The 23029-nt window shown below is 57.4% G+C and overlaps 1 protein-coding gene across 12 annotated transcripts; it reads right to left on the bottom strand.

The window, feature by feature from the left end:
- Positions 1-1814: 1814 nt before the first annotated feature.
- DEF8 (differentially expressed in FDCP 8 homolog) lies at positions 1815-17788 on the bottom strand. 12 transcript variants are annotated; one of them, XR_014256749.1, is made up of 13 exons: positions 17672-17766; positions 12431-12518; positions 11696-11793; positions 10185-10334; positions 9101-9242; positions 7701-7865; positions 7008-7135; positions 6712-6825; positions 5781-5861; positions 5060-5200; positions 4848-4957; positions 3518-3751; positions 1815-2130 (listed from the first exon to the last, which is right to left on the bottom strand). XR_014256749.1 is itself a non-coding variant. In XM_082437620.1 (12 exons), exons 2-12 carry the CDS (start codon positions 12552-12554, stop codon positions 3649-3651), a joined length of 1356 nt encoding a protein of 451 aa, XP_082293746.1. In that variant the 5' UTR covers positions 12555-12564; positions 17672-17788; the 3' UTR covers positions 1815-3648. The 12 variants fall into 12 exon arrangements, 11 of the variants coding, with proteins under 11 accessions (XP_082293746.1, XP_082293737.1, XP_082293742.1 ...); XM_082437620.1 differs by having other exon boundaries at positions 1815-3751; positions 12431-12564; positions 17672-17788; XM_082437611.1 differs by having other exon boundaries at positions 1815-3751; positions 5060-5149; positions 12431-12564; positions 17672-17788.
- Between the last annotated feature and the right edge of the window lie 5241 nt (positions 17789-23029).

Raw genomic sequence — 23029 nt, 5'->3', positions numbered from 1 at the left:
GAGCGTAACCAACGACCACATCTTGTTTCCTGAGTGCCATGCTCCACCAGAAGGTTCTGGGGCTCCTCAGAAACATGACTGGTTCCAGGGCTGGGACTGGGGAAATTACAGAATAAGCCTGGAACACCTTGCTATACTGGAAAGGAAGCAAGTGCCTAAAGAATGCCAGGAGCGTGTCAAAAGGACACAGGAGACAGGGGGACCAAAGCATCTCCAGGAGTAGGACAGATGACACACTACAGACACAGCATCACTTCTGTGAAAATCCCACCAAAAGTGCAAAGCCCAAATCCAATCAGAAAAACCCACACTGGAGGAAAGTCTTCAGAATAATTAGCCAGTGCTTTTCTTTTTTTTTTTAAATTAATTTATTTGGCTGCGTTGGGTCTTTGTCACTGCACATGGGCTTTTTCTAGTGGCGAGCGGGGGCTCCTCTTCCTTGCCGTGCGCGGGCTTCTCATTGTGGTGGCTTCTCTTGTTGCAGAGCAGGGGCTCTACGCACACAGGCTTCAGTTGTTCTGCTGCCACAGTAGCAGCAGTTGTGGCTCGCAGGCTCAGTACCTGTGGCTCACGGGCTGTAGAGCACAGGCTCAGTAGTTGTGGCGCACGGGCTTCGTTGCTCCGTGGCATGTGGGAGCTTCCCGAACCAGGGCTCAAACCCATGTCCCCTGCATTGGCAGGCAGACTCTTAACCACTGCGCCACCAGGGACGTCCCTAGCCTGTGCTTTTCAATGTCAGTGTCATGAACCCTTCCAGATTAAAGGGTAAAACGACATGGCAACTGAATGGCAAAATGTGAATACGGTTTGTTGTAGGTTTTATGGTCCCAAATCAATGTCAACTCCTGATGTTATGACTGCACTGCAGCCGTGTAAGGCAACGTCCTTGTTTGGGAGTAACACACGAGTTACTTAGAGGCAAAGGGGCAACTTAACTGCCAGATGGTTCACAAGAGTGTGGAGAGAGGATGAAGCAAATGGGGCAAGATGTTAACATTTATGGAATCCAGGAGATGGGCACCTGGGAGTGTTTCTGCAACACTTCTGTAAACCTAAATTTGTCAAAATTAAAAGGTTAAAAGAAAGTACTCTTTCCTACCTGAAGGGGGTGGTTGGAGGCCGCGTCCTCTGATGCCCACGTGCAGCCTTAGCTGTTTGAAGCTGGGGGTGCCAGCACCAGGCCCCACGGACCCCCTCACACGCCTTTCCCCCACCCTCTGCCTGTGCCCCCATCGAACTCTCAGGTCTCCTCGGCCATAGGGCTGCTGTCTACCAGCCTGTCTGGATGCAGCTGGATAAAGGCACCTTCTCAAGCACATTCCTGATGTTTTCTTTGAGATCCTGGTCAAAACCAGGGCTCATATCTCTAGAGAAATGTACATACACAGAGCTTTGAATGTAATTTGGGAGGGGGTGTAGGGTTCTCCTGAAGTCCAAGGGCCCTGTCAGTGGGTCCAGCTTGTGAAGACGCGAGAGGCTCCCAGGAGCTACACCTGGGACGTGCACTACTTACGGTGCGTTAACGAGACAGTCTTTCCCCCGGGAGGGTTATGCAGAGAAGACGGAGCTTCTACTCACTGAGCATTCTCCGTGTGCCAGGCTGTGCCCGGTGCCTCCTGGCACCCAAACAGCCCCACCAGGGATGTGTTTTAGTGCCTCTTAGAGGGGTCAGCACACTGAGGCCTAGGCATGATGCCCAGATTACAGTCGACCCCGTCGGATGGGGAGGGCTGTGGGCTGTGACTAAACCTGTGTTTGATTCGTATGTCAAGCAAACCCTGCCCTGTCCCCAGTTCAGCACACACACCACGGTCTGGAGAACACAGATTTAGTGAGACAGGGGCTGCAGCCCATTACACAGCTCTCCTGGGAGGGCCTGCCCATGCTAACTGGTTCCTTGGTGGGTTCTTGCTACCATGAGGTGGACTCAGAGAGACCCACACGTGATTCTGTTTAAAGAATTTGTCATCCAGAAGGGGGAGATGGGGCAGAGGTAATGGGGGTAGTTTAAAAAAAACAAAGCCAACTTTGCCCAACAAATGGCAGTCCACTAACGTTTCCTGTGGACACAGTCATTGTAGCTGGAATGATGTGCTGATTACACGGTGAATTCGGGGATAGCCAACATTCCTATGACAGAAATGCGACGCTGCGGTGAGACGTGTGCAGATCTGGGGTGTAGCAGGAGGGCATTTAGCCTTTAACCCCCGCTCAAACCCGAGAAGAAAGGGGTCCCGACGGGGGCCAGCCTCCCACTGTGCTCAGCACAGACAGAGGGGGTCGCCTAAAGCCACCGGACAGGGCTTCCCTGGGGTGCAGAGGGGTGAGGAGGGGGTGGTGCTGTCTTTACCCACCGCCCGCGTCGGCCCAACAGCTAGGTAAGCTGGCCTTTCTGCTGGCCGAGCCTCTGCTCGGGCTTGCCAGTCAAAGGTGATGGACGCCCAGCTGGCTGTATCCCCTGCCCACCACCCACCGCCTGTGCGTCAATAGTCGAGCACAGTTCAGGGCGGGGAGGAAGGCAGGAAGAACTGCGCAGCCGTGTCCTGAGACGTCCTCTTCCCACGGGCCTTCCCCTGGACGGCAGGGTCTCCCAAGGGTCCCCGCAAACGCAGCTCCCCCACTGGATAGCTGGGGGTCAGTCCTGCATCCCGGGCTCCCTCTGCTGGAGCAAAGATTTCTGGTTCCTGACCTCAGGCCCCCAAACGGAAGGCCCCCGGTCGGGGTCTCCGAGGCCTCTACAGGCAGGCACCGTGGTGGCAGGATGCAGCTCCTCGGCACACTGGGTCCCGGGCCTACTGTCACCAGCCCTCTCACCTAACCCTGACCTCCCCCGGGGGCACAGTCCCTGCTCCATACCCGGAAGCAGGGCAGCCTCTTTGGGCGGGACCCCCAGCCCCCCAGCTTGGAGCACCAGCGTAAGGTGGGCTGGGCCAAGGCAGGGGCGGCGGCCGATCCCCCCAGGGGTGACAGCTAGATGGCCCCTTCCTTCCACGCTGTGTAGAAAAAGCCAGTAACCCTTGGACTGGCCCTCCAGAGGAGGACCCAGAGAGAGAACCCTGGGGGGAGGCAGGGGCAGGGCCCTTGGGAGATAGTTATGAACAGCCCCAGCCAGGGACAACCAGAGGTCCCCAGAGAGACAAGGGGCCGGGGGAGGGAGCCTCCACGTAGAACCCAAAGCATGCACCGCAGATAAAACTTAGGCCAAGGCTGAGTGTGTGCAGCTGGTCTCCTCAGTCTCGTCGGCCACTCCCCGGAAGCCCTCCAGGATTTCCAGGGTGGCCCAGGCCCAGCAGCCTTGGTCGCAAGGGTGTGGGGGGCTCTTGGCCAAGGGGAGATGAGAAGAATCCCTCCCCCATTCCCCTCCCCTTAAAGTTCTGCAGTTCGGGGAGGGGGTGCACATCTTGGCCCACACAGCAGCCGGAAAACAGCCAGGCATGGCTGTCCCAAGTCCCAGTAAGCGCTAGGGGATGATGGTCCTTGTGGTGCCCCACGAGGCCAGTCATCCCCCAGCGCTTACCATCATCCCCGAGGTGCTGGGGAGAGGTCCAGGGGCTGTAGCCTAGGGTCTCCAGAGCACAAGAAACACCTTGACTTTGGCAACGACCGGCAGGGCGGGCCCCAAACAGGCCCACGAGGGGTTCCTTTGCTCTAGGCGTCCACGTCTGGACCAGGCTCCTGGAAGAGCGACTGCTTCCGCAAGGTGAGGCGGGCACACCTAGGGCACGTGGTGGAATTGTCGTAGTAGCAGTCCCTGGGGGCGGGGAGACAGGGTCAGCCCGGGAAGGGGCACGGCTCTCTGCATGTAGACTTCTACCACCGAGGCTTCACAAGCTCCTTAAGTCAGGTCCCAGTATCCCCCCGGACGGACGGGGAAACTGAAGCGGAGTTTCTCCCAAAGGGTCAGTGCAGAGGGCTGCACCCAGGCGTGCCTGCCAGGCCCGCTGTCCCGTCCCTCTGTGCGGGCCCCTCCTAACGGCTCCACACCTATTGCCTGTCACCCTCTGACGGGGAGGGTTCTGCTCAGAGCTCAGTGACCCCCGACCTGTCCCCACCGCCGTGCAGAGCCTCCACTCAGGGCTCTGTGGAGGTGCACACGGTCCCCATGGCAGTTTAAATGTTTGAAGGGGGCGTAGCAGTATTTGACAGGACAGACACCATGCAAACTGCTAGCTCGAAGGAGCTCACGGTTTTAACAACAGCTTCTGCTATAGTCACTGCAACCGCAATCCCAGCTCTGCAGACCTGTGAGGTCGGCGGTGGCTCTGAGGAACACCAAGTGCCAGGAAAAACCAGTGTGGACTGAAACAGGGGTGGCGGGGTCCCATCTGAGCCCAGTGTGAGAAGCTGTGTGGGCCCAGCAGGCGCACGCCTATTGGTAACTGTGCTTAACGAATTCAAATATCTTTCTTCCGATTTATGTGTATCATTCTTCCAAACACCCGCAAGTCTTTAGGACATAAATGCTTAAGTTGTTTGAACCTAAGTACTTAATAAACAAAAATGTTAGGTATTTCTTGTGGCCTAGGGAATGTGTGAAAAAAAATCACAAGAGCTAAGAAGTTTAGCAAGCTCTGGCCTCAGCTAAACCTCAGTCCCAGTGGAGGAGGGAAGCCAGCCAGATACGTGCGCACCCACGGGGTCTGGGCTGCGCACCCCTCCCCAGCCCGCGGGGGCTTCTTCCCAGCGGAACTTCAGCTGAGTCTCACCATCAGGGTCTAAGTCCACATCTCAGGATCAAGGCAAAGGGATCTGAAACCAGGCGGCGAAGATCAAGCCCCAGTGTCTCCCTCCCTCCCTCTCCCCGCGTCTATCGGAGGGGGTCGGGGGTCGGGGTCTCGAGCACCGACCTGTGGAAGACGGCGGAGCAGTCCGCACACACTGACGTGTGGCTGTCGAAGGGGAAGAGCACGTCACCCTCTCTGCAGAGCTCACACACAAAGCCCTTGGCCTGGCACCGCTGGCGGCGAGGCGGGATGGTCAGTGCCTGCTCCCAGGGTGGGGGGCACGTCCGCCAGAGCCCCCCTCCCGCCCTCCCCACCTGGCCCGCGGGGGGGCCCACCTCGCAGTCCAGCTTGATGTGCTTGGCAAACAGCGTGTGGGTCTCTGCCAGCGAGCAGCCCAGGCGGCCTGTGTGTGCGTCCAGCAGGTCCTGCACGGAGTACATCTCGTCGTTCTCCACAAAGTGCTGCCGGTCCTGGAGCTGCGGGCCCAGCCACCATGACCCCTGGTGGCGGGCCAGGGCCCTCACACTGCCCACACCCCGGCTCGCCAGCAGCTGGGCCCCCTTCCCCACTTTATCTTGTCCACACACCTTGCCACCCCCCGACACGCGCTGCTTCCTGCTTTTCTTGTCTGCCCAACCCGAAGGGCACCGCTCTGCTCCCTGCCCCCCAGGACTCAGACACTGTCTGCCTGCAGCAGGCACCCAGTGAGTATTTGTAGAACAAATAAACAGGTGAGCCTTGGAAAGTGTTTTGTGGTCAACCCTTCCTGGGCTGGCTGTGCCTGGTCCACTCCATGGAGACTCCCATGAAGGCTGCAGGATGAGACCCGCTCCTCTCAGCGCTTCCCACGTGGATGGAATCAGAGAACGTTTTTGTGGGTACAATGCCTGTTTGCTTACGGCAGACCTAGTGTTCCCGGGGACAGTGTGGAGACCTTCTGCTAACAGCACAACACACACAAGGTATCAAGTCATCCCCTCACGGCCCTGGTCTGTTTCCCACCCACCCTCCCCGACAGATCCCCTTCCCCCCACCCCCCGGGGCAGGTGGGCTGACCTGCAGGAGCAGGCGTGCTGCCATGGCCTCCCTGCAGGTGATGAAATACGGCTTCATGAGCAAGATATCCTGGCGCAGCTTCTGTGGACAAGAGGGGCAGGTGGGCATCCCTGGCGGGGGCAGGGGCTACTCCTGGTGTGTCTGTGGGGGCGGGGCTGGCCCTGCGCTGGCTGTGTAGGAAGTTATGTCACCTTACCCTCTGGGTCAGTAGGGAATGGAGGTACCTTCCCGTCCCCCAGCACAGCCCCAGATCTGAGCACTCCAGCCAAGCTCAAGTTCAAGCCACAGCATCCTGGCCAGGCAGGATCCTGAGGTTCCTTGGTCCGCAGTCTCTCCCCCGAGCCCAGCTCCACACATGCACACACACCTCGGGCGCATCTGAGCTTGCCTCCATCGATGGAGACTGACCAGTCAAACCCCTCCTCAGCCCGGGATCTCGGCAGCTCAGCCTGCTGTGCCTCAGCCCGCTCCCCTTCAAGCCCCACCCCTCTCAGCACCAGCCTGAGGCACCCTCACCTGCCCATGCCCCACCCCGGCCTCCTGCTGAGTGGCAAAGAGAGTGGCCCCAGCCGCGTCCAGCACCTGAGCACACAGACGTGGTTAAGTGGAGAATACGCACTGGGACGCAAACTAGTGCAAGAAAGAGAAACAGTGCAGTGTATCTCCATAATGTACACCGATAGGTTGGGTTAGATAAACTACATCACTGAAATGAACTGCACCTGCTTCTTATTTTCTAATGTGGCTACTAGAAAAATTCAAATTGCCTCTGATCCTTGCGTTGTATTTCATATTGTGGCTGGACAGTTGCTTTAGCGACTTTAACTTAAAGGACAGGGGCGGGGCCCAGCTAAACAGGCGGCATCTCTTCGCTCCACCACACCCCGGGGGGAGCAGAGTCGCCCCACGCCCGCCCCCTCCCCAGCCTCACCCGGATCTCCACCAGCTCCTCCACGTAGTTGAACAGCAGAGGGTTGATCTCCCGGAGCCGGAGCACGGGCCTCGACACCATCAGCGCCAGGTAGCGCATGCTGCCGCGGGACACCTGCCGGGGGCGGGAAGGCGGCACCTCCGGCGCCCCGCCCCCCACGCCCCCACCGCGCGCGCGCAGGCCTGAGCCCCGCCTCTCCCCCGGGCCACGCCCCCTCCCCCACCCAATCCCCAGCCGGCGAGGGCTGTACCCCAGGGCCGTGCCACTCTCTCCACCTCGCTGCGCCCCCCGCCCACCTTGCGCGGCTCGAAGTCCCAGTTGTGCACCACACGCGCTGGGATGACAGCCAGGTCGTTCCAGTGGCAGTGGCTGCAGTAGTACTGGCCGGTGTAGTCGCACTGCCGGGCCTCGCTGGGCACACCCCCTGTGGAGAGGGAGAGCGTTACAAAGTCTGGGAGACCTGCGAGGTCCCTCCCCCAGCTGCGCCCACGGCACACAGGACGAGAACCAGCGGGGCCAAGGGTTCCACCCTCCACACCCGACTCATCGTCTTCTAGGCCACCCTGCTTCCCTGTTTCTCACCAGTAAAATGGGACAATAGTAGGACTCCCGCCAGGTGACTGCCAGAGGCAGTAGATTTCTAGGAAGAAGGCCTGGTACACAGCCTGTGAGTGACTGTTGCGGGATTTCCCCATCGAGGGGGGTTTCCTGTGACAGTGGGGCCACACGTGGGAGGCTGAGGGCAGCCCAGCCCTGCAGGGACTCCTAGGGGACCCACGTTGCAACTTCACTGTGCCCGGGTGCGAAGTGAAAAGGCACCCGTGGCAGCCCCTTGTCGCTTCCCCAGGAAAGGAGCAGGACTCGCTCCACCGGAGTCACGCTACCCTTAGCCATTGCACGCACCCAAGCTTCTCATACAGCTGTTGGCAGGGCTCCTGGCCCAGGCCGCTCCCCTCGGCCCTGTGCCCTGCTCTCCCCGCGGCACTCACGCAGAGAGATGGGCGCCCGGCACTCAGCACAGCGGTAGTCCTGGCTGTCCAGCCCTGCCTCGGGGCAGATGTTCAGCTCATACTCGGCCTGGTGGCTGACTTTGGACCGCACGCAGGGCTTGGAGATGAGGTTCAAACACTTGCTGTGACAGCGGTAATAACACCCTGGTTGGGGGCCCGACAACGTGCCTCTTAGAAGGGTGGGCACCCTGCGGCCCAGGCTGACCTTCAGCTGCTAGGACCCCCAGGGGCCTCTACTCCGATTCCCAGACCAACGCAAGAGCCTCTCCAGGCACCACTGCAGGTTCCCAAATGTCAGAGGTCCCTTCAGTCCCCACCCAAGTCTTGCCCTGAAGGTACGTGCAGACCTTTCCCCCCCAACTCCATACTCAAAGGGCCAGGGACCTACCTGCCATTCCCATCTGGGTACCTAAAGGGCTCAAACCCAAGCTGTCTAAGTGGGATCCAGCTCTTCCTGACCAGCCCCACCCCGATCTTCCCAGCTCAGATTTCCATGCCTCCATCTTTCCACCTACTGAGACGTCATCCCAGTCCTTCCGCTAGGGCTGCACTTGGCCCCTTCTCATGCGAACGCCCCACCCTGGTCACAGGCCATCCCTTTCCCTCCTTCAGGCCACGCTCAGCTCAGCAGCCGGAGTTAAAACCTAAGTACGTCCTGCACTCACCTGTAGCCCCAGTGCGCTTACGCAAAAGGCTCTAGCCACCTCTGAGCCCACCTCTGCCACGCCCCCTCCCAGACACAGTGCTCCAGCCACACTGCTCTCTGCTCCTCCTCGAAGACAGTGGACACACACTGACCACAGGGCCTTTGCACAGACAGCTCCCCTGCAGAAATGTTCCTTCCTAGATATACTCCTGGTTTGCCCCCAACCTCCAAGATTTTTATTAAATGTCACATGACGCCTTTTCATTTCACCCTAACGTAGCACCCATCCCCCTCCCCAACACAGGCCAGTCCCTTTCCTTATTCTTTTTCACTGTATGTCTAACATACCATTTCATTTACTTATTTGATTTTTCATCCACAACAGCACCTCCAATGGAATTTTCTGCAGTGATGGAAACGTCCTGTCTGCACTGTCCAATGGGTGACCACCAGCCTCATGTGGCTATTGCGTACTTGGAATGTGCATGGTACAACTGAGGAACTAGCTATTTACTTTAATTAGTTGAAATTTGCATAGCCACGCGTGGTAGTGGATGTGAGCCTGATGAAGGCAGGTATCTGGGTCTTTCATCCCTTGCTGTACCTCCCATCCCCCCCACCCCCACACCCCCACGCCACAGGGCTCAGTAAATACCAAAAACACAGCAGAGAATTCCCCCTCCCCTGGGGCCTGGAGTGCCAGGCCAGGAGGAGCAGTCTGGTCTTGGCCCACCTGTGCAGGTGTACCAGGTCTGAATGAGCCCCCAGATGACGGTGTGACACTTGTCACAGGTTTGCTTCACACTCTTGCTCTTCTCCTTGTAGAAGCGGTGCTCAAGAAGGACTCGGATGTTGGGCTCATCCTCATTGGGGTCCTGGGGAGGAGGCCAGGGAGGGGTCACAGGTGAGCCAGGCGGCAGCTCTTTTCCCGTCACATGAGCCCCTTGACGACGTCTCCCAGGTACCACATGTAGCAGAGGTTGTGAAATTTACCCCAGTGCCGCAGCCCTTCCCTTACAATAGAACACAGTGATTGGTCAGGCCAGGACCACCCAGATTACAGACTACCTTGGTACCTAGGTGCTGCCCCGGGGGCACGTGAGCAGGAGTGAAAGGGCCTTCGCTGCCCTTCCCACATTGCTTTTGCCGGTTGGGTGCAGACCCAGAGGCAGTGGGGGGCTGTCGTGGACTTGCCAAGGGAGTGGCAGAGCACCAGAAAAGGAGGACCTGGGGTCTCCGACACCAAGAGCTGCCAGATGGGCCCTGGGCCACCTACAACATTTCCACACGAGTAAAACTACACAACCAATTCCTTTCAGCCACTGTATTTTGGGGTGTCTTAGCTCGTGCCATAGCCTTACCTATATTCTAATGAACATTCCACTTTCTATATTCCCAGGGACTCGGGAACCAGCGCAGGGATGCGGAGGGGCCCCAGCCAAACAGGGCACAGACTCAAGGGCTACATGATGGACCCCTGTGGTGTTTGGCTTCCAGGATCCACGAGCCCTTCTGTTGTCACCTTCGGCAAAGCACCCCCTGCTCTGGGTCATGTGGTTCAAGGTGGGATTAACTCACCCACTTGCCCCAGTGGGTGGACACATGACCCAGGAGACTGCGATCACATCACACTAGCAGAGAAACAGGCTGCGCCTGGGGTGAGGGCCCATCTCTCCCTCCCGCCTGCCTGGGTAGCTTCAGCCAGTCAGGTGCGGAGGGTGGAACCTCAGCCCCTCGGCCCCAGAGGCGGCCCGGCCTCCGGACGTGCGCGCCCCAGCCCAGCTCCAGCTGCCTGGTGGGGGGCGGCCGGCACCCACCTTCAGCTCCTGGAGCTTCAGCCGGAGGTGGATGAGCCTCACCACGGCGTCCTTCTGCTTCTCCGAGTGCTCCGGCAGCTCCAGGATCAGCTGCTTGCACTCCTGGATGGCCTGCCGCAGCTGCTGGATGTCAGAGGCCAGGAACAGGCCCTGCTCGGGCGGAGGTGGGAGGTGGCGGGTTTGGGGACAATGACAGATGCCCCCCGCGTGCTCTCCTTTTTGGCCAGGCCCAGCCTCATAGGCAGTTGCGCCCAGAGAAGACCTCCCTGACCCTGCTCGCCCAGGTGGCCCAGGTGGCCGAGGACTTGCTCAAGACCCGGGGAGCCGGGCAGCTGAGGCAGGAGCCCCCCCACACCACCTGGCCCCTCTCTGGACCTGTCCACCCATGGGCCTCTGGAGACCTAATTCAGGATGTTTTTCAAAACACAACTTCCCTCTTTTAGAAATCCAATTGCTTTTCTGGCTATGCTATTTCGCTTACTTCTACAGAACTTCCTCTTGGATGAAAGCAGGGAAATGACACTCGTCTGTCAACAAGGAGAGGAAGTGGCCTCTGGTTCGGTCACCAAGCTCAGAGACACCCCGGGCACCCGCCCGCCCCTGGCCCCAGCACCTCACAGGTGGACCGGGGGCGGGGCCCAGCAAAGCCCCTAGACTCAGGGGCAGGGAGACAGGCCAGGTCTCAGAGCTGGGGCTGACCTTGCCCCAGGAAAGGAGTGTCACTGCCCTCAGAAGCCATGCTCCTCCCCCCAGTACACTGAGCCTCCAGGCAAAGAGGAGGTGCCACCTCTCGTGGAAACCAGTGTGTGGCCCATAGGAGGGGCTCAGAAACGTTATAATAAAGACGCAAAACACATAAGTGAAATAGGTATCAGTACCAGCAAAGCGTAAAGCTTAAAGGCCACATGAACAACAAAAATGAACAGCAGAAGAGAACTGGGGTCTCCAAGTGAATTTTTTAAAAATCATATTTGAATGTTACTATAACATTTCTTTCAAAAGTTGGAGATAGTTTGCATAAAACGGGAAGACTTTCAAACTTTAAAAAAAAATTATTAGAGCCCTTTTATTAAAAAACAAACAAACAAACAAAACAAGAAACAGCAAGGTTTCCATGGAACAAAATATAGCACAGACAAGAGTGGCCCTGCCTAGCTGAGCAGGCAGCGGGTGTGGGCAGGGGACTTCCCCTCTCCCGCCCTCTCCCTCACCCTACAGCGTGACTATAGGATTCCCTGGGACCCCAGATGGAATTAACTCTCACATCTGCTTCACAGGATCCGGGTGCGGAGGGGAGGGAACAGCGCTCAGGAGAACAGCGGCCCAGGCTCCCAATCCCAGGTCCAGCCCGTCCCCACAGGCCCGCAAACATGTTTTGGGGGTGGGAGCCAGGTGTCACATGGGCCTCAGATTCCAGGCCCAAGAGCCCCTGCTGAGATGGACATGGCCAGCTCCTCGTGCTTTGGGGGCTCACCTTGTCCCCCTCCCCGCCCGCAGACCCTGAACCTTACCACAGGGCGGGCGAAGTGGTCCTCCGACAGGCCTAGATCCATCACGCGCTCAGGACAGCGGAACTCTGGCTCTCCCGGGGGCAGCTCGGGCAGGGCCTCTGGGGAGGGCGGCAGAGAGACGAGTCAGCCTGCCACCCCCAGGAGGAGGCTGTGGAGCCCACGGGAGGCGAGGGAAGCAGGGCTCTGCCCTGGCATCGGCCCTGCTTGCATTTGCGAAGGCACCCGTATCCTTGTGCAGACAGGAGAGTGCCGTGCAAAAACAGGAAATATTACAGAAACGTGCCGGTTTCTAAGGCCCATGCCTCGTGTGTACATCTACGGGCTCGAGAAAGGCCGCTGGAGCGCTACACACCAGAACACGTGAAACCCCGTGTGGACACCGGCCACCTCTGCACACACGCCCCCGGGGCCCCCGGCACCCCGTTGGCTCCATCCGCAGTCTCGGGGCTCACATCCTGCTGACCTCTCACCCTCCAGCTCTCGGCGCCGAGTTCACGCCCCACGTGTTCTCCAAGTGAGCACCCGGTGTGTGCTGGGCCCTGGGACACAGCAGTGACGAGACAGGCACGCATCCCTGCCCGGGGGAGCGTTCGTTCCCCAGGGCATGCAACTGGGGGAAAGCGGGCTGTGCTGCAGAGAAGAGGGGGGCCCCCGCGTGTCCACGGGAGGAACCCTGTAGAGGGGGCGCCGGTGTGACGGGGTCAGGCCACCCGCACAGCAGCCCCCAGCACCCACCTTCAGAAGCGACCTCCAGGGCCTCCTTGCCAGCCCCCTGCTCATGCTGCCAGGGCCCGAGCTGCTTGTTGAAAGGATTGAGGTGGACCTGCCGGAACCGGGCGAGCTTCTCGTCATGTTCCATAGCACCCCACCTGCGGGCAGGCGGGCCGGGCGGGGCAGAGGTGGGCGTCCAGCTCCCGGGCTCGCCGCGGTCCCCTCGCCTTTCTGAGTGCCTGGGGCTTCGGAGGGGTGGCCTGGCCCCTCTCCCTTCCCCAGGAGGGTCCGGGCCGAACACCCCCACACCACGGCCTCCCCCTTCAGACCCTCCCCACACCAGCTCAGCCCCCTCACCCCGGCGCCCACCGCTGGAGCCCCCGCAGAAACAGCAGCGATGTCCAAGCCGCTGATGGGGCAGGAGGGCCAGGGGGGCGCGCCCACTCACACCTCCAGCACGGGCCCCTGGGATCCCACCTGCCTCGCCTGCCCTCCCTGTCCACCGAGGGGCCAAGGCTGTGCTGCTCCCAGGATCACACCTGCCGGGACTCAGTGCCTCCCTCTGGCCCTGGACCCGAGGTGCTCCTTTCCAGTCAGAGCATCCAGAACCCGCCCTCCCCGCCCCCCCCACCCCCCACCCAGCAGAAGGGTCAGTGCTGACACCAGGGCTCAGGCCTGCTCTGCCACCTGCAGCGTGGCCTTGGGCAGGGCCCACCTCCCCGGGCCCCATGGGGAGGGCCCACGAACGCTGTGTAGTCACCGTGTGGGCCAGGCTGGCGCTGCACCGATGCCCCACGTGGCCAGAGCCCATGCCCAGCCCCACACCTCGGGCTCCAAGGAAACAGGCAGCAAGTGTCTGGTTCACAGCCCGGCACTGCTTTCCCCTGCCCAGAGCTCAGCAAGCCGCGAACACACGGGGCTGATGCTCCTGAGACAGAAGAAGGGACTTTGCTGGGGTTTGCCTCCCAGGTCCCCCCACTTAACTAGCGGGTCCACATCCCTTAGCCTCTCTCTGCTTCAGGGCCAAATGAGTTCACAGAAGTTGGACAGATGTTTGTTAAAGCTTGGTAGTAAGGGCATGGCTGTTGGTTATGCTTTCCTTATACCTGGTTACCGTCTGAAATAATTTGTCATTATACAAGGCAATCCTATGACTCCTCTCTGCCCTCCAGCCCATGAAAGGAGAACTGAGCCAGAGTGGATGGCCCAGGGCCACCCCACCCCACCCAGTGCTGCCCTGCACCTGGGCAGGGACTCTCACACACCCCCTGGGACCTCGCCTGCCTCTCTGGTCTCTGTAGTGGGATGTGGGTTGGAAGTTCCAGCCTGGTAGAACCTGGCACCCATTGACTAGCTGCCCCTAGGTCAAAACAGGGCAGGACACAGATGCCATGGGCCCAAGTCACAGTCTCCCTTATGACCTGATGTCTCTGGGCAGCTCACACAGGGTGGTCAGGCCCTGATGCCCAGCACCGCCCCAGATGGCAAGGGCCACAGTGCCCTAGGAAGCCCCCAGAGCGCAGGGGAGATCCAGTTGTCACTAACAAGTGAGATCCATATTCACTAAGCCCTTCTTCCGGAGTGGTGAGGAAGCCCTGAGCTGCTCACCCCCAGGCTTCATTCAGGTGAGACAGAAATAAACTTCTGTTTAAACTACTGTTACTGGGAGGAGGAGTTCTGTCTCTTGCAGCCAAAACAGATTCTGACTGATCACCCTAACAGCCTTGTGGTCAGCAGACAAACTGGCCCTATTCAAATCCCAGCTCTGTCAGCTCCAGCTGTGCGACCCTGGGCAAATGCCTAAAGCTTTCTGTGCTTTTGAGTTCTCATGTTTCAAGTGGGGATAATAATAGTACCCACTGTGTAGGGTTAAAGATTAAATTAGTCAATACAAAGTTCTGACTACCTTGGCCAGAAATAAACACCAGCTGCAACTTATCATTATCACTGTTACTATTAAGAATGAGCCAGGCCTGATTTAATGCTGCCTCTCCCAGTGATGAGCATTTTCTTGCCCATAAATAAGGGAGCATGCCTGCCTCCTGGGGCGGGGTGGGGAGGTGAGGATTAAGCACTTGTGCGTGGCAGTAAAGCCTGTAACCCACAGTCGCTGCCGAGCAAACTGTCCCTGACGTCACTTGATGATCAGCCCTACCCCAAGAGACTGCGAGGGTCAGGAGCCACCCCCAGGGGTCTCTCCCCAGAAACCTCCCAGCGTTTTAAAAGATGGCCAGAGGCACTATAGTGAACAGTATGGAGGTTCCTCAGAAAACTAGAAATAGAGTTGCCATATGATCCCGCAATCCCACTCCTGGGCATATATCTGGAGGAAACCATAATTCAAAAAGACACACGCACCCCTATGTTCACAGCAGCACTATGCACAGTAGCCAACACATGGAAACAACCTAAATATCCACTGACAGACGAATGGATAAAGAAGATGTGGTACATATATATAATGGAATATTACTCAGCCATAAAAAGGAATGAAATTGGGTCATTTGTAGAGATGTGGATGGACCTAGAGTCTGTCATACAGAGTGAAGTAAGCCAGAAAGAGAAAAACAAATATCGTACATTAATGGATATATGTGGAATCTAGAAAAATGGTACAGATGAACCTATTTGTAGGGCAGGAATAGAGATGCAGACATACAGAATGGATGTGTGGACATGGGGAGGGGAAGGGAATGGCAGGATGAATTGGGAGATTAGGTTTGACATACATACACTGCCATGTGTAGAATAGCTAGCCAGTGGGAACCTGCTGTATAGCACAGGGAGCTCAGCTCGGTGCTCTGTGACGACCTAGATGGGTGGGATGCGGGGGGAGGTGGAAGGGAGGTCCGAGAGTGAGGGGATATAGGTATACATATAGCTGATTCACGTCATTGTACAGGAGAAACTAGCACAACATTGTAAAGCAATTTTACTCCAATAAAAAAAAAAAAAAGAGTCTGAAAGTGGAGACTCCCTCCCTCAGGAGGTATTTCCTGTCATCCCTTCACCTCACCTCTCTGGCTCCTGGCATCCCACCCAACCCCACCCTTTCTCTCTTTACCTGTGCAGCCTGGATGCTGGGGCTCAACCAGTATAGACCCCTGGCCTGTCCCCTGGGAATTGCAAAAGTATTTTTTTTTTCACCCATCTATTGGACCACAGGGTGATATTTTACTTTTTTAGACTCAAACGGAATTTGTCCGGTGAGGCCTGAGCATGGGAAACCTACAGCACTTAACAAGAGGATGTGATGACATGGGTGTGTGTTGTAAACACTGCTGTGTCTTTAGTAATGTACTTTAATTTCCTACTTTGTCCTTTATTTCTTAAAGAGTGTATGTGAGAAAAGAAGTCAGTTAAGAACTGGAAATAAATCACTTTTAAATCCCAAAATAAAAAAAAAGAATGAAATAATGCCATTTGTAGCAACATGGATGGACCTAGAGATTATCATACTCAGTGAAGTAAGTCAGAAAGAGAAAGACAAATACCATATGATATCGCTTATATGTGGAATCTAAAATATGACACAAATGAACTTATCTACGAAACAGAAACAGACTCACAGACATAGAGAACAGACTCACAGACATAGAGAACAGACTTGTGGTTGCCAAGGGGGAGGGGGTGGGGGGTTGGATCCGGCGTTTGGGGTCAGCAGATGCAAACTATTATATATAGGATGGATAAACAACAAGGTCCTACTGTATAGCACAGGGAACCACACTCCACATCCTGTAATAAACCATAATGGGCAAGAATATGAAGAAGAATATATCTATCTATATCTACATATTTAACTGAATCACTTTGCTGTACACCAGAAACTAACAGAACGTTGTAAATCAACTATACTTCAATTTAAATAAATAAATAAATAAAAAACACAGGTTCTCAGGCCCTACCTAGAAAAATAAATAAATAAAATAAAATATGCCCAGAGGAGCTCAAAGGCAGGAACACCTCCACTCTTCCCAGCAGCCCTCCTTGGGCTACAGGCTCTCCTGGAAAAAGCATCTCTCATTAACCCCTTTATGGGCAGTGCCAGTCTCAGGCCTGGCAGAGAGGCTGCAGGTGAGTGAATGAGTGGGGTCACCTGACTTCTCTCAGCCCCAGTTTCTCTCCGGCCAAGTTGGAGAATCGTATTTGGGGGTGTGGGAGGGGAGCTGCCGAGGGCAGACAGATGATGTCCCAACACAGGGGCCTGGCAGATGTAGTGCACGGCAGCTGACTTTGAGGAAAGCGACAGCAACCCTCACCACCCCACCAGGTTCACCCCCCAGAGAGCTCTGCACCCAGAATTCAGGCTTGGCCTCAGAGAGGAGCACGCAGGAAGGTGGGCACTGAGAGGCATGCAGGAAACCCGCTACTCCACTGTCTACCCTCCTCCAGAGACCTCCTCTCACGGCGGCTGCGGACTCCACGGCTTTGCAATCAAAGGAAAGCTCAGAACAAAGCCCAAGACCTCTCAGGGCCCCGAGGAACAGGGGCTGAAGCTCAGATGTGCCCCAGCCAGCCTCTCCTGTTCTCCGGGAGGCACGGCCACCAAGAGGTCCTGCTATCACCCCGGCTGCCACCAGAGGCCCCTGGACTTCTCCCCGGAGGGGGCAGGGCCGAAGGTGCATCCTAACTGCTCACACCGGGAAGGAGGCCCGCCAGGACCGCGCAGGGGCATTTACTGTCCCTTGAAGGCCTGTTCGCGGCTGAAGCTTAGCAGCAGCCGCCCCCGCGTCCGGGAGACGCCGCCCCCAAACGGGCCTCCGCCACCTTCACCCACAACAACAACAACTACATACACTCTGGGGACCCTCGCCAACTGGCTCCGCACAGGGGCAGGTCTCTTCCACCACGCCCGCCCGTTTCATAGATGAGGAAACTGAGGCTCCGAGTGGTGCAGCCCCAGCGCAGGGCGGCACAGCCACGGCGACCCCTCGGGCCTCACGGATCCTGCAGACAGCGAGTGTCGGCAGCTGGAAGCAGTGACAGTGTCATCTGCCGGGGGGGGCGGCCTTCCCCGCTGAACCCTGCTCGAGTGCGTGGGGGCGGCTGAGTCTCCAAACCCCTCTGCCCCCGGGTGAGGACCCGCGGGTCTGAATCCTGCTCTGCGCCCGGGCCGGGGCCTCGGGCGGGTCCCTGGCGCCCTGCGCCCCGGGGTCCGCGTCGGGAGAGGGGGCTCTGCGAGCTCCGGGGCGCGGCGGCCCGAGCGTCCCCGTCTCCTCCACCCAGACCCCCGCCCGCGCCCGCGCCCGCTCCGCCGCTCACCTGACCGCCGCAGCCCTCGCTACATTGTGTGCGCCCCGCCGGCCTCGTTACATCGCATCCACCGCCGCCCTCGATACACTGTATCCGCCCCGCCCGCTGCTGCCTCCTGCGGCCCGGAGGCTCACAGCACAGGCGGCGTCTGCGCGTCCCGCCCCCGGCCCGGAGGCCTCCACCTCCCGCTCCAGGAAATGGGTGACACTTCATCCCAGCTCTTCAAGCTGGTGTGAAATAAAATTCATGTTTTATGGCAAGACAAGAAAATTTTAAACATAAAAATTTTCTCTGCCCTTTGGCCTCCTCTCTCCCCGCTGTGCAGCTGTATCTGCATTTATGCATCGATCAAACCTCCCCATCGGCAGAAATGCCTGCTCAACCACAAAGAGCGACATTCTCCTGGCATCCAGGACAGCTGCTTAGAAGATAGGGTTCCGGGATTTCCGTGGTAGACCAGTGGGTAAGACTCTGCGCTCCCAATGCAAGGGGCTCCCGTTCCATCCCTGGTCAGGGAACTAGATCCCACATGCCTCAACTAAGAGTCTGCAAAGAGTCTTTGCCACAGCAAAGACCCGGCACAGCCAAAATAAATAAATAAATATTTTAAAATCTATTTTTAGAAAAAGATAAGGTTCCTTCCTGATCTTGTAAGGGGCCAGGATGAGCTTAGATCTAGATTGTTTAAACTGTCAATAATATGTCATTTGATGTCCAGCCCTCTGTCTCAAAAAACCTGTATAACTGTGACTTGACTTCTAATGGCAGAACAGTCCTTGGAGCTTTACTGAGATGGTTCTCCTGGGTTGTAATCCTCAAATTTGGCTCGAATAAAATTTTCCATTTCTTCCTTAGAGCGACTGATTGATTTTCCATCGACAATGGTATAGGCAGGGGACAGCATTGCCTAGATTTTCCATAATCACAAAAGTCCTGGTTTAAGTCGAAACCAAACACTCTTTTAAACGTTGGTATTTAATTTTCTTTTTTTTTTTTAATTAATTTATTTTTGGCTGCGTTGGGTCTTCGTTGCTGCATGCGGTCTTTTCTCTAGTTGTGGTGAGCGGGGGCTACTCTTCGTTGCGGTGCGCGGGCTTCTCATTGTGGTGGCTTCTCTTGTTGTGGAGCACGGGCTCTAGGCGTGCGGCCTCCAGTAGTTGTGGCACGTGGGCTCAGTAGTTGTGGCTCGCGGGTTCTAGAGCGCAGGCTCAGTAGTTGTGGCACACGGGCTTAGTTGCTCTGCGGCATGTGGGATCTTCCCGGACCAGGGCTCGAATCCATGTCCCCTGCATTGGCAGGTGGATTCTTAACCACTGCGCCACCAGGGAAGTCCCCTAATTTTCTCTGAAACCCCAGTGGTTGAGGGAGAAAAAAGGAAGAGGGAATCACTGTACAAGCAGCAGATGGTCGTGCTTCCTTCCACCCATGTTCACAACTGGTGAGGGAGGGAAGCACTGCAATTCTACCCCATTTCACAGAGGATGAAACTGAGGCACAGTGAGACTAGGGGCTGCTCAGTGGAGATGGGGGCGAGCGTTGGAGAAGTCTGTGTGTGTGGGAACCAGTATAATTACTGCTCTCCAGGGGCCCCTGCTGGGTTTCTCTCCATAACTCGTGTCACTGTCTGATGTCCTGTCTTGTACATTTTCACTTGATTTTTGTCTGTCCCCACCCCCCTCCCCGCACCAGACACTAAATAAAGGCTGTAGGCAAGGGTTTTGTTTGCTTTCTTCACTCTCTGGGGCCTAGAACAGTACCTAGACATGTAGGTGCTTACTTACAGGGACTGAGGAAGGGCCAGTCCTGAGTGAGACTGGCCCTCAGAGGAAGAATGTTCCACCTGGCAAGGGGCCCACTCCCCCTGTGACAGAGCGGGGAGAAGACAGACACGGCCCCAGACCTCAAGGAGCCAGACAGACAATAAGCAAAGGTGCAAATCAGTAAGAGATGTGAAGCACAGTAAGAAAATAAACAGGATGACAAGATGGCAAACAAGGTCTGGGAGGAGGATATCGTGCTCCAGACCCAGAGGGTAAGAAGGAGAGAACCGCAGGACAGCTGGGAAAGAGCGCTCAGGAGCTGCACCTGCGAAGGCCCCCAGGCGCCAGAAGAGGCTGTGTGCCAGCGGAGCAGAGAGAAGCCTCCTGCGGCCGGAGTCTGGTGAACGGCGAAGGGCGAGGAGGGGAACGGGAGAGGCAAGGGGCTGCGGGTCCCTGTAAACACACTGCCTTTGATTTGCGGTGAGATGACAGCTGTTGGAAGTTTCTTTTTTCTTAACAGCTTTATGGAGGTGTGATTGACATACGGCAAGCTTCATGTTTAAGTGCACCATCTGATCAGTTTTGACAATTGCATGCACCTGAGAAACTATGACGATCATTAAGATGGTAAGCCTGTCCATCCTCCTCCTCAAAGGCTTCCTCCTGCCCCCTTGCCATCCCCCCTCCCTGTCCCCACCTCTATCCCCAGGCAGCCACTGATCTGGGACATGCTGGCTCAATTCCAGCGTTAGCACAACCATGTTCACCTTTGTTCTCTAGTTTTCCTCTGACAATCATGCCGTGTATTCCCCAGGGCTGCTGGAAGGAATGTTAGGTGTATGACAGGCGCTGGAAAGTGGAGGAATCCCGGGGAGACCCTCAGCTGACCTTATAAACGGTTCCTGCTGGATGAGAATACAGTCCTCCTCTAAAACCCTCAGAGAAGAAGACAGAAAAACATACGGAAGCATCCACACCAATGTCCCACGTCTATTAATACTTGAACTCTGTAGTTACCAAGGAAATGGGACCCTAGTCAGCTTCGAAGTCCTGGTCTGAGGTGGATGTCGTCACACCCAGCCCGCGGTGACTTGATTCCCTTCAATTTTGCTTGGCTCCATCCTTCCTCCAAACCCCTGGTGCCCTGGCCCATCCTCTCTTGGGGAGGACCGCACACGCCACACCCCACCCTTGTGCTGGCAGCAGCCCCTGCATCTGGTGGCCTTGACATGCTGAGCTTTATTGCACTCATATGTGTACCCACTCATTTATTATTATCTAAGCAAGTCGTTTTCAAAGAATTTTAAGAGCCTACGTCTTTTCTTTCAATTGGATCTATATGGAGTTCCAACTCCTAAAATATGAGCGGACGTGTTCTTTGCAGCTGGGGAAGGTGCCCTAGAGAGGGGAAGTGCCCTGCCACGTGGAGAGGGGCAGAGATGACGGTCATCTCCATTCCACACTCACTGCCCCCCTTCTCAAGCTGTCGTTGTTCCCCAGGGGTGGTGGGAACCATGATGATCGGCTCCAGCATCCTCCGTTCAAGTTGTGTCCCTGCTGCTGGAGGCCGGGGTCTTGGGCAGCTTTGCCTGTCTCCAGGCCTCGGCCTCTTCCTCTGAAGCATCTGCCTCACAAGTTTGCCGGGACTTGTGACCTAGTGGATGAAGAGTTCAGGGCTGCCTGTCCCCAGAACAGGCCCAGCTGTGGGGCTGCGGGGACCCCAGTCTCAGATTACCAGATTTTGTAACTGAGGAATAATTGCTTAGTATAAACATGTCCCCAAGTGGAATGTTATTTGTTCTTCGTCTGAAATTCCAATGTCACTGGGCATCCTGTATTTGCTTTGGCAGCCCTGTCCCTGGGGGTGAGGCCATCTCCTGGCCCCTGAGCAGCCCGCATGCCAGGCTGAGGGCGCAGGGCCAGGGCCGGGAGTGTGCCCAGGTCTGGATGCCCCTGGCCCATCACCCAGGCTGAAAGGGACAGACGGACCTGAAGGCAAAACAGCCAATGAGGTAGGTGGCCCCAAAGGCCATCCAATAGTGGTGTCAGTACTGGATGGCACTGGGCCAATCAGAGCCCTTCTGGGAGGTTCAGGTGAGACTCAGTAGCCCGTGAGCGGGCTTCCCCTGCCCGCTCCTGTCCAAGCATCCCTGCAAATAATCTCGCCTCACCACTAATAACAGGCATGTGAGAGCTGACACTTAGGGCTTTTGTTACGGGCCACGTGCTGTTCCAGACACTTTCCACCTGTGCTCCTGTTTCCAGGCACACAGCGAACCACGCTGAAATGCAGTGACGTAAAGCACAGCCATTCAGCTCGCTCAGGGATGCTGCGGGTCAGGAATGCACGCAGAGCCCAGGGCTGGCTTGTCTCTGCTCCACAACGTCTGCGATGTAGGGTAAGGAGTGAAGCTAGGACTGAGGAAAACAGGAGAGAACTAAATGGCCCCTCATAAGAAAGGGAGCCGGAGGCTCAAGGGACGGGGGCGAGGAACCCAGCAGGAGAGGAGGGAGGCGCCAAGCCCCCCCCCGGCAGGAGAGGAACCCCGGGGAGCAACAGAGGCATCCTAGGCCATTGTGAGCGTTAGAGCGGGGTTGCTCTCTAGGCGGAGAAGGCAGGGTGGCCCAAGGAGGCCAGCTTCATCTCAGTGACCCGAGCCAGGACGAAGTTCTCACGGGTGCAGGTGCTCAGGAGGGAAGTGGATCTGTGGCCACTTTAAGCAGAGTGGAGAGGTACAGAGCCTGGGCTGGACCCCCCGCCGTGCCACCTGCCAACGGGCAGACACTCACTTCTCTGAGCCTCGTTTCCTGCCTGGAAACCTGGTGGCCTCACTGTAAAGGTTAAAGAAGGCACAGGTTTCCACCCCTCAGGAGAGAGCCCGGGAAGACCGTGGGCCGGGGCACCCAGCCTGAGCACCTGGCTACCGGGAGCACCTTTGTCAGCACCTGGCGGGGGGCTCCAGTCTCTGGGGGTCCCTGAGCCCCTTGAGAACCTGAGCTGTGGACACCCCTCCCCGCAGCGCATGGAGGCCGCAGCCCTGTGAAGCTGCCGTGGGCGTGGAGTCGGGGCCTTCACCACCCAGAGAGGAGGGCCCAGCGCGGGGCTCAGACACACACACGCAGCAGTCACACCCACTGTAGCCTGGCCGCCTTGCGTGTGAGGTGGGCGAGCCAGCTCTTCAGGGTCAGCCGCGCGACGGGCTTGGAGCTGGCCTGGCCCGGAGCAGGCGCCGGAAGCATCTGGAAGCATCCGCTCCTGCCAGAGCGCTGGATGCCGGCCCTCTCGGGGCTTCCATTCCCTGATCCAGACCAGCCCCTTCGGCCTCTCTCTGCCCAGGTATCCACACAGAAGGGTGGGGTGCAGGGGTGTCCCGGGGGAGCTGGGCTTGATGAGACACTGGCTTCGAGGGGTGGGATGTGCGGAGGCCGAGGGCAGAGGGTCTGGGCCCGTCCAGCTCTGCACGGGCTCACCTGGGCCCCGGGCAGGCAGCGCCTCTGGGATTCCACTTCTCTCCCTATGAGGAGGGGGCGGCCAGGTTTCCCCTTCCAGCGGGACCTTGGACGCCCTGCGGCCACAGGAAACGACCGCCAGGGGGCGCGTGGGCCA

This window comes from Balaenoptera physalus (assembly GCF_965194825.1).
Source record: "Balaenoptera physalus genome assembly, chromosome: 19".
Lineage (NCBI taxonomy): Eukaryota > Metazoa > Chordata > Mammalia > Artiodactyla > Balaenopteridae > Balaenoptera > Balaenoptera physalus.
This window is presented reverse-complemented; position numbering and strand designations above follow the sequence as displayed.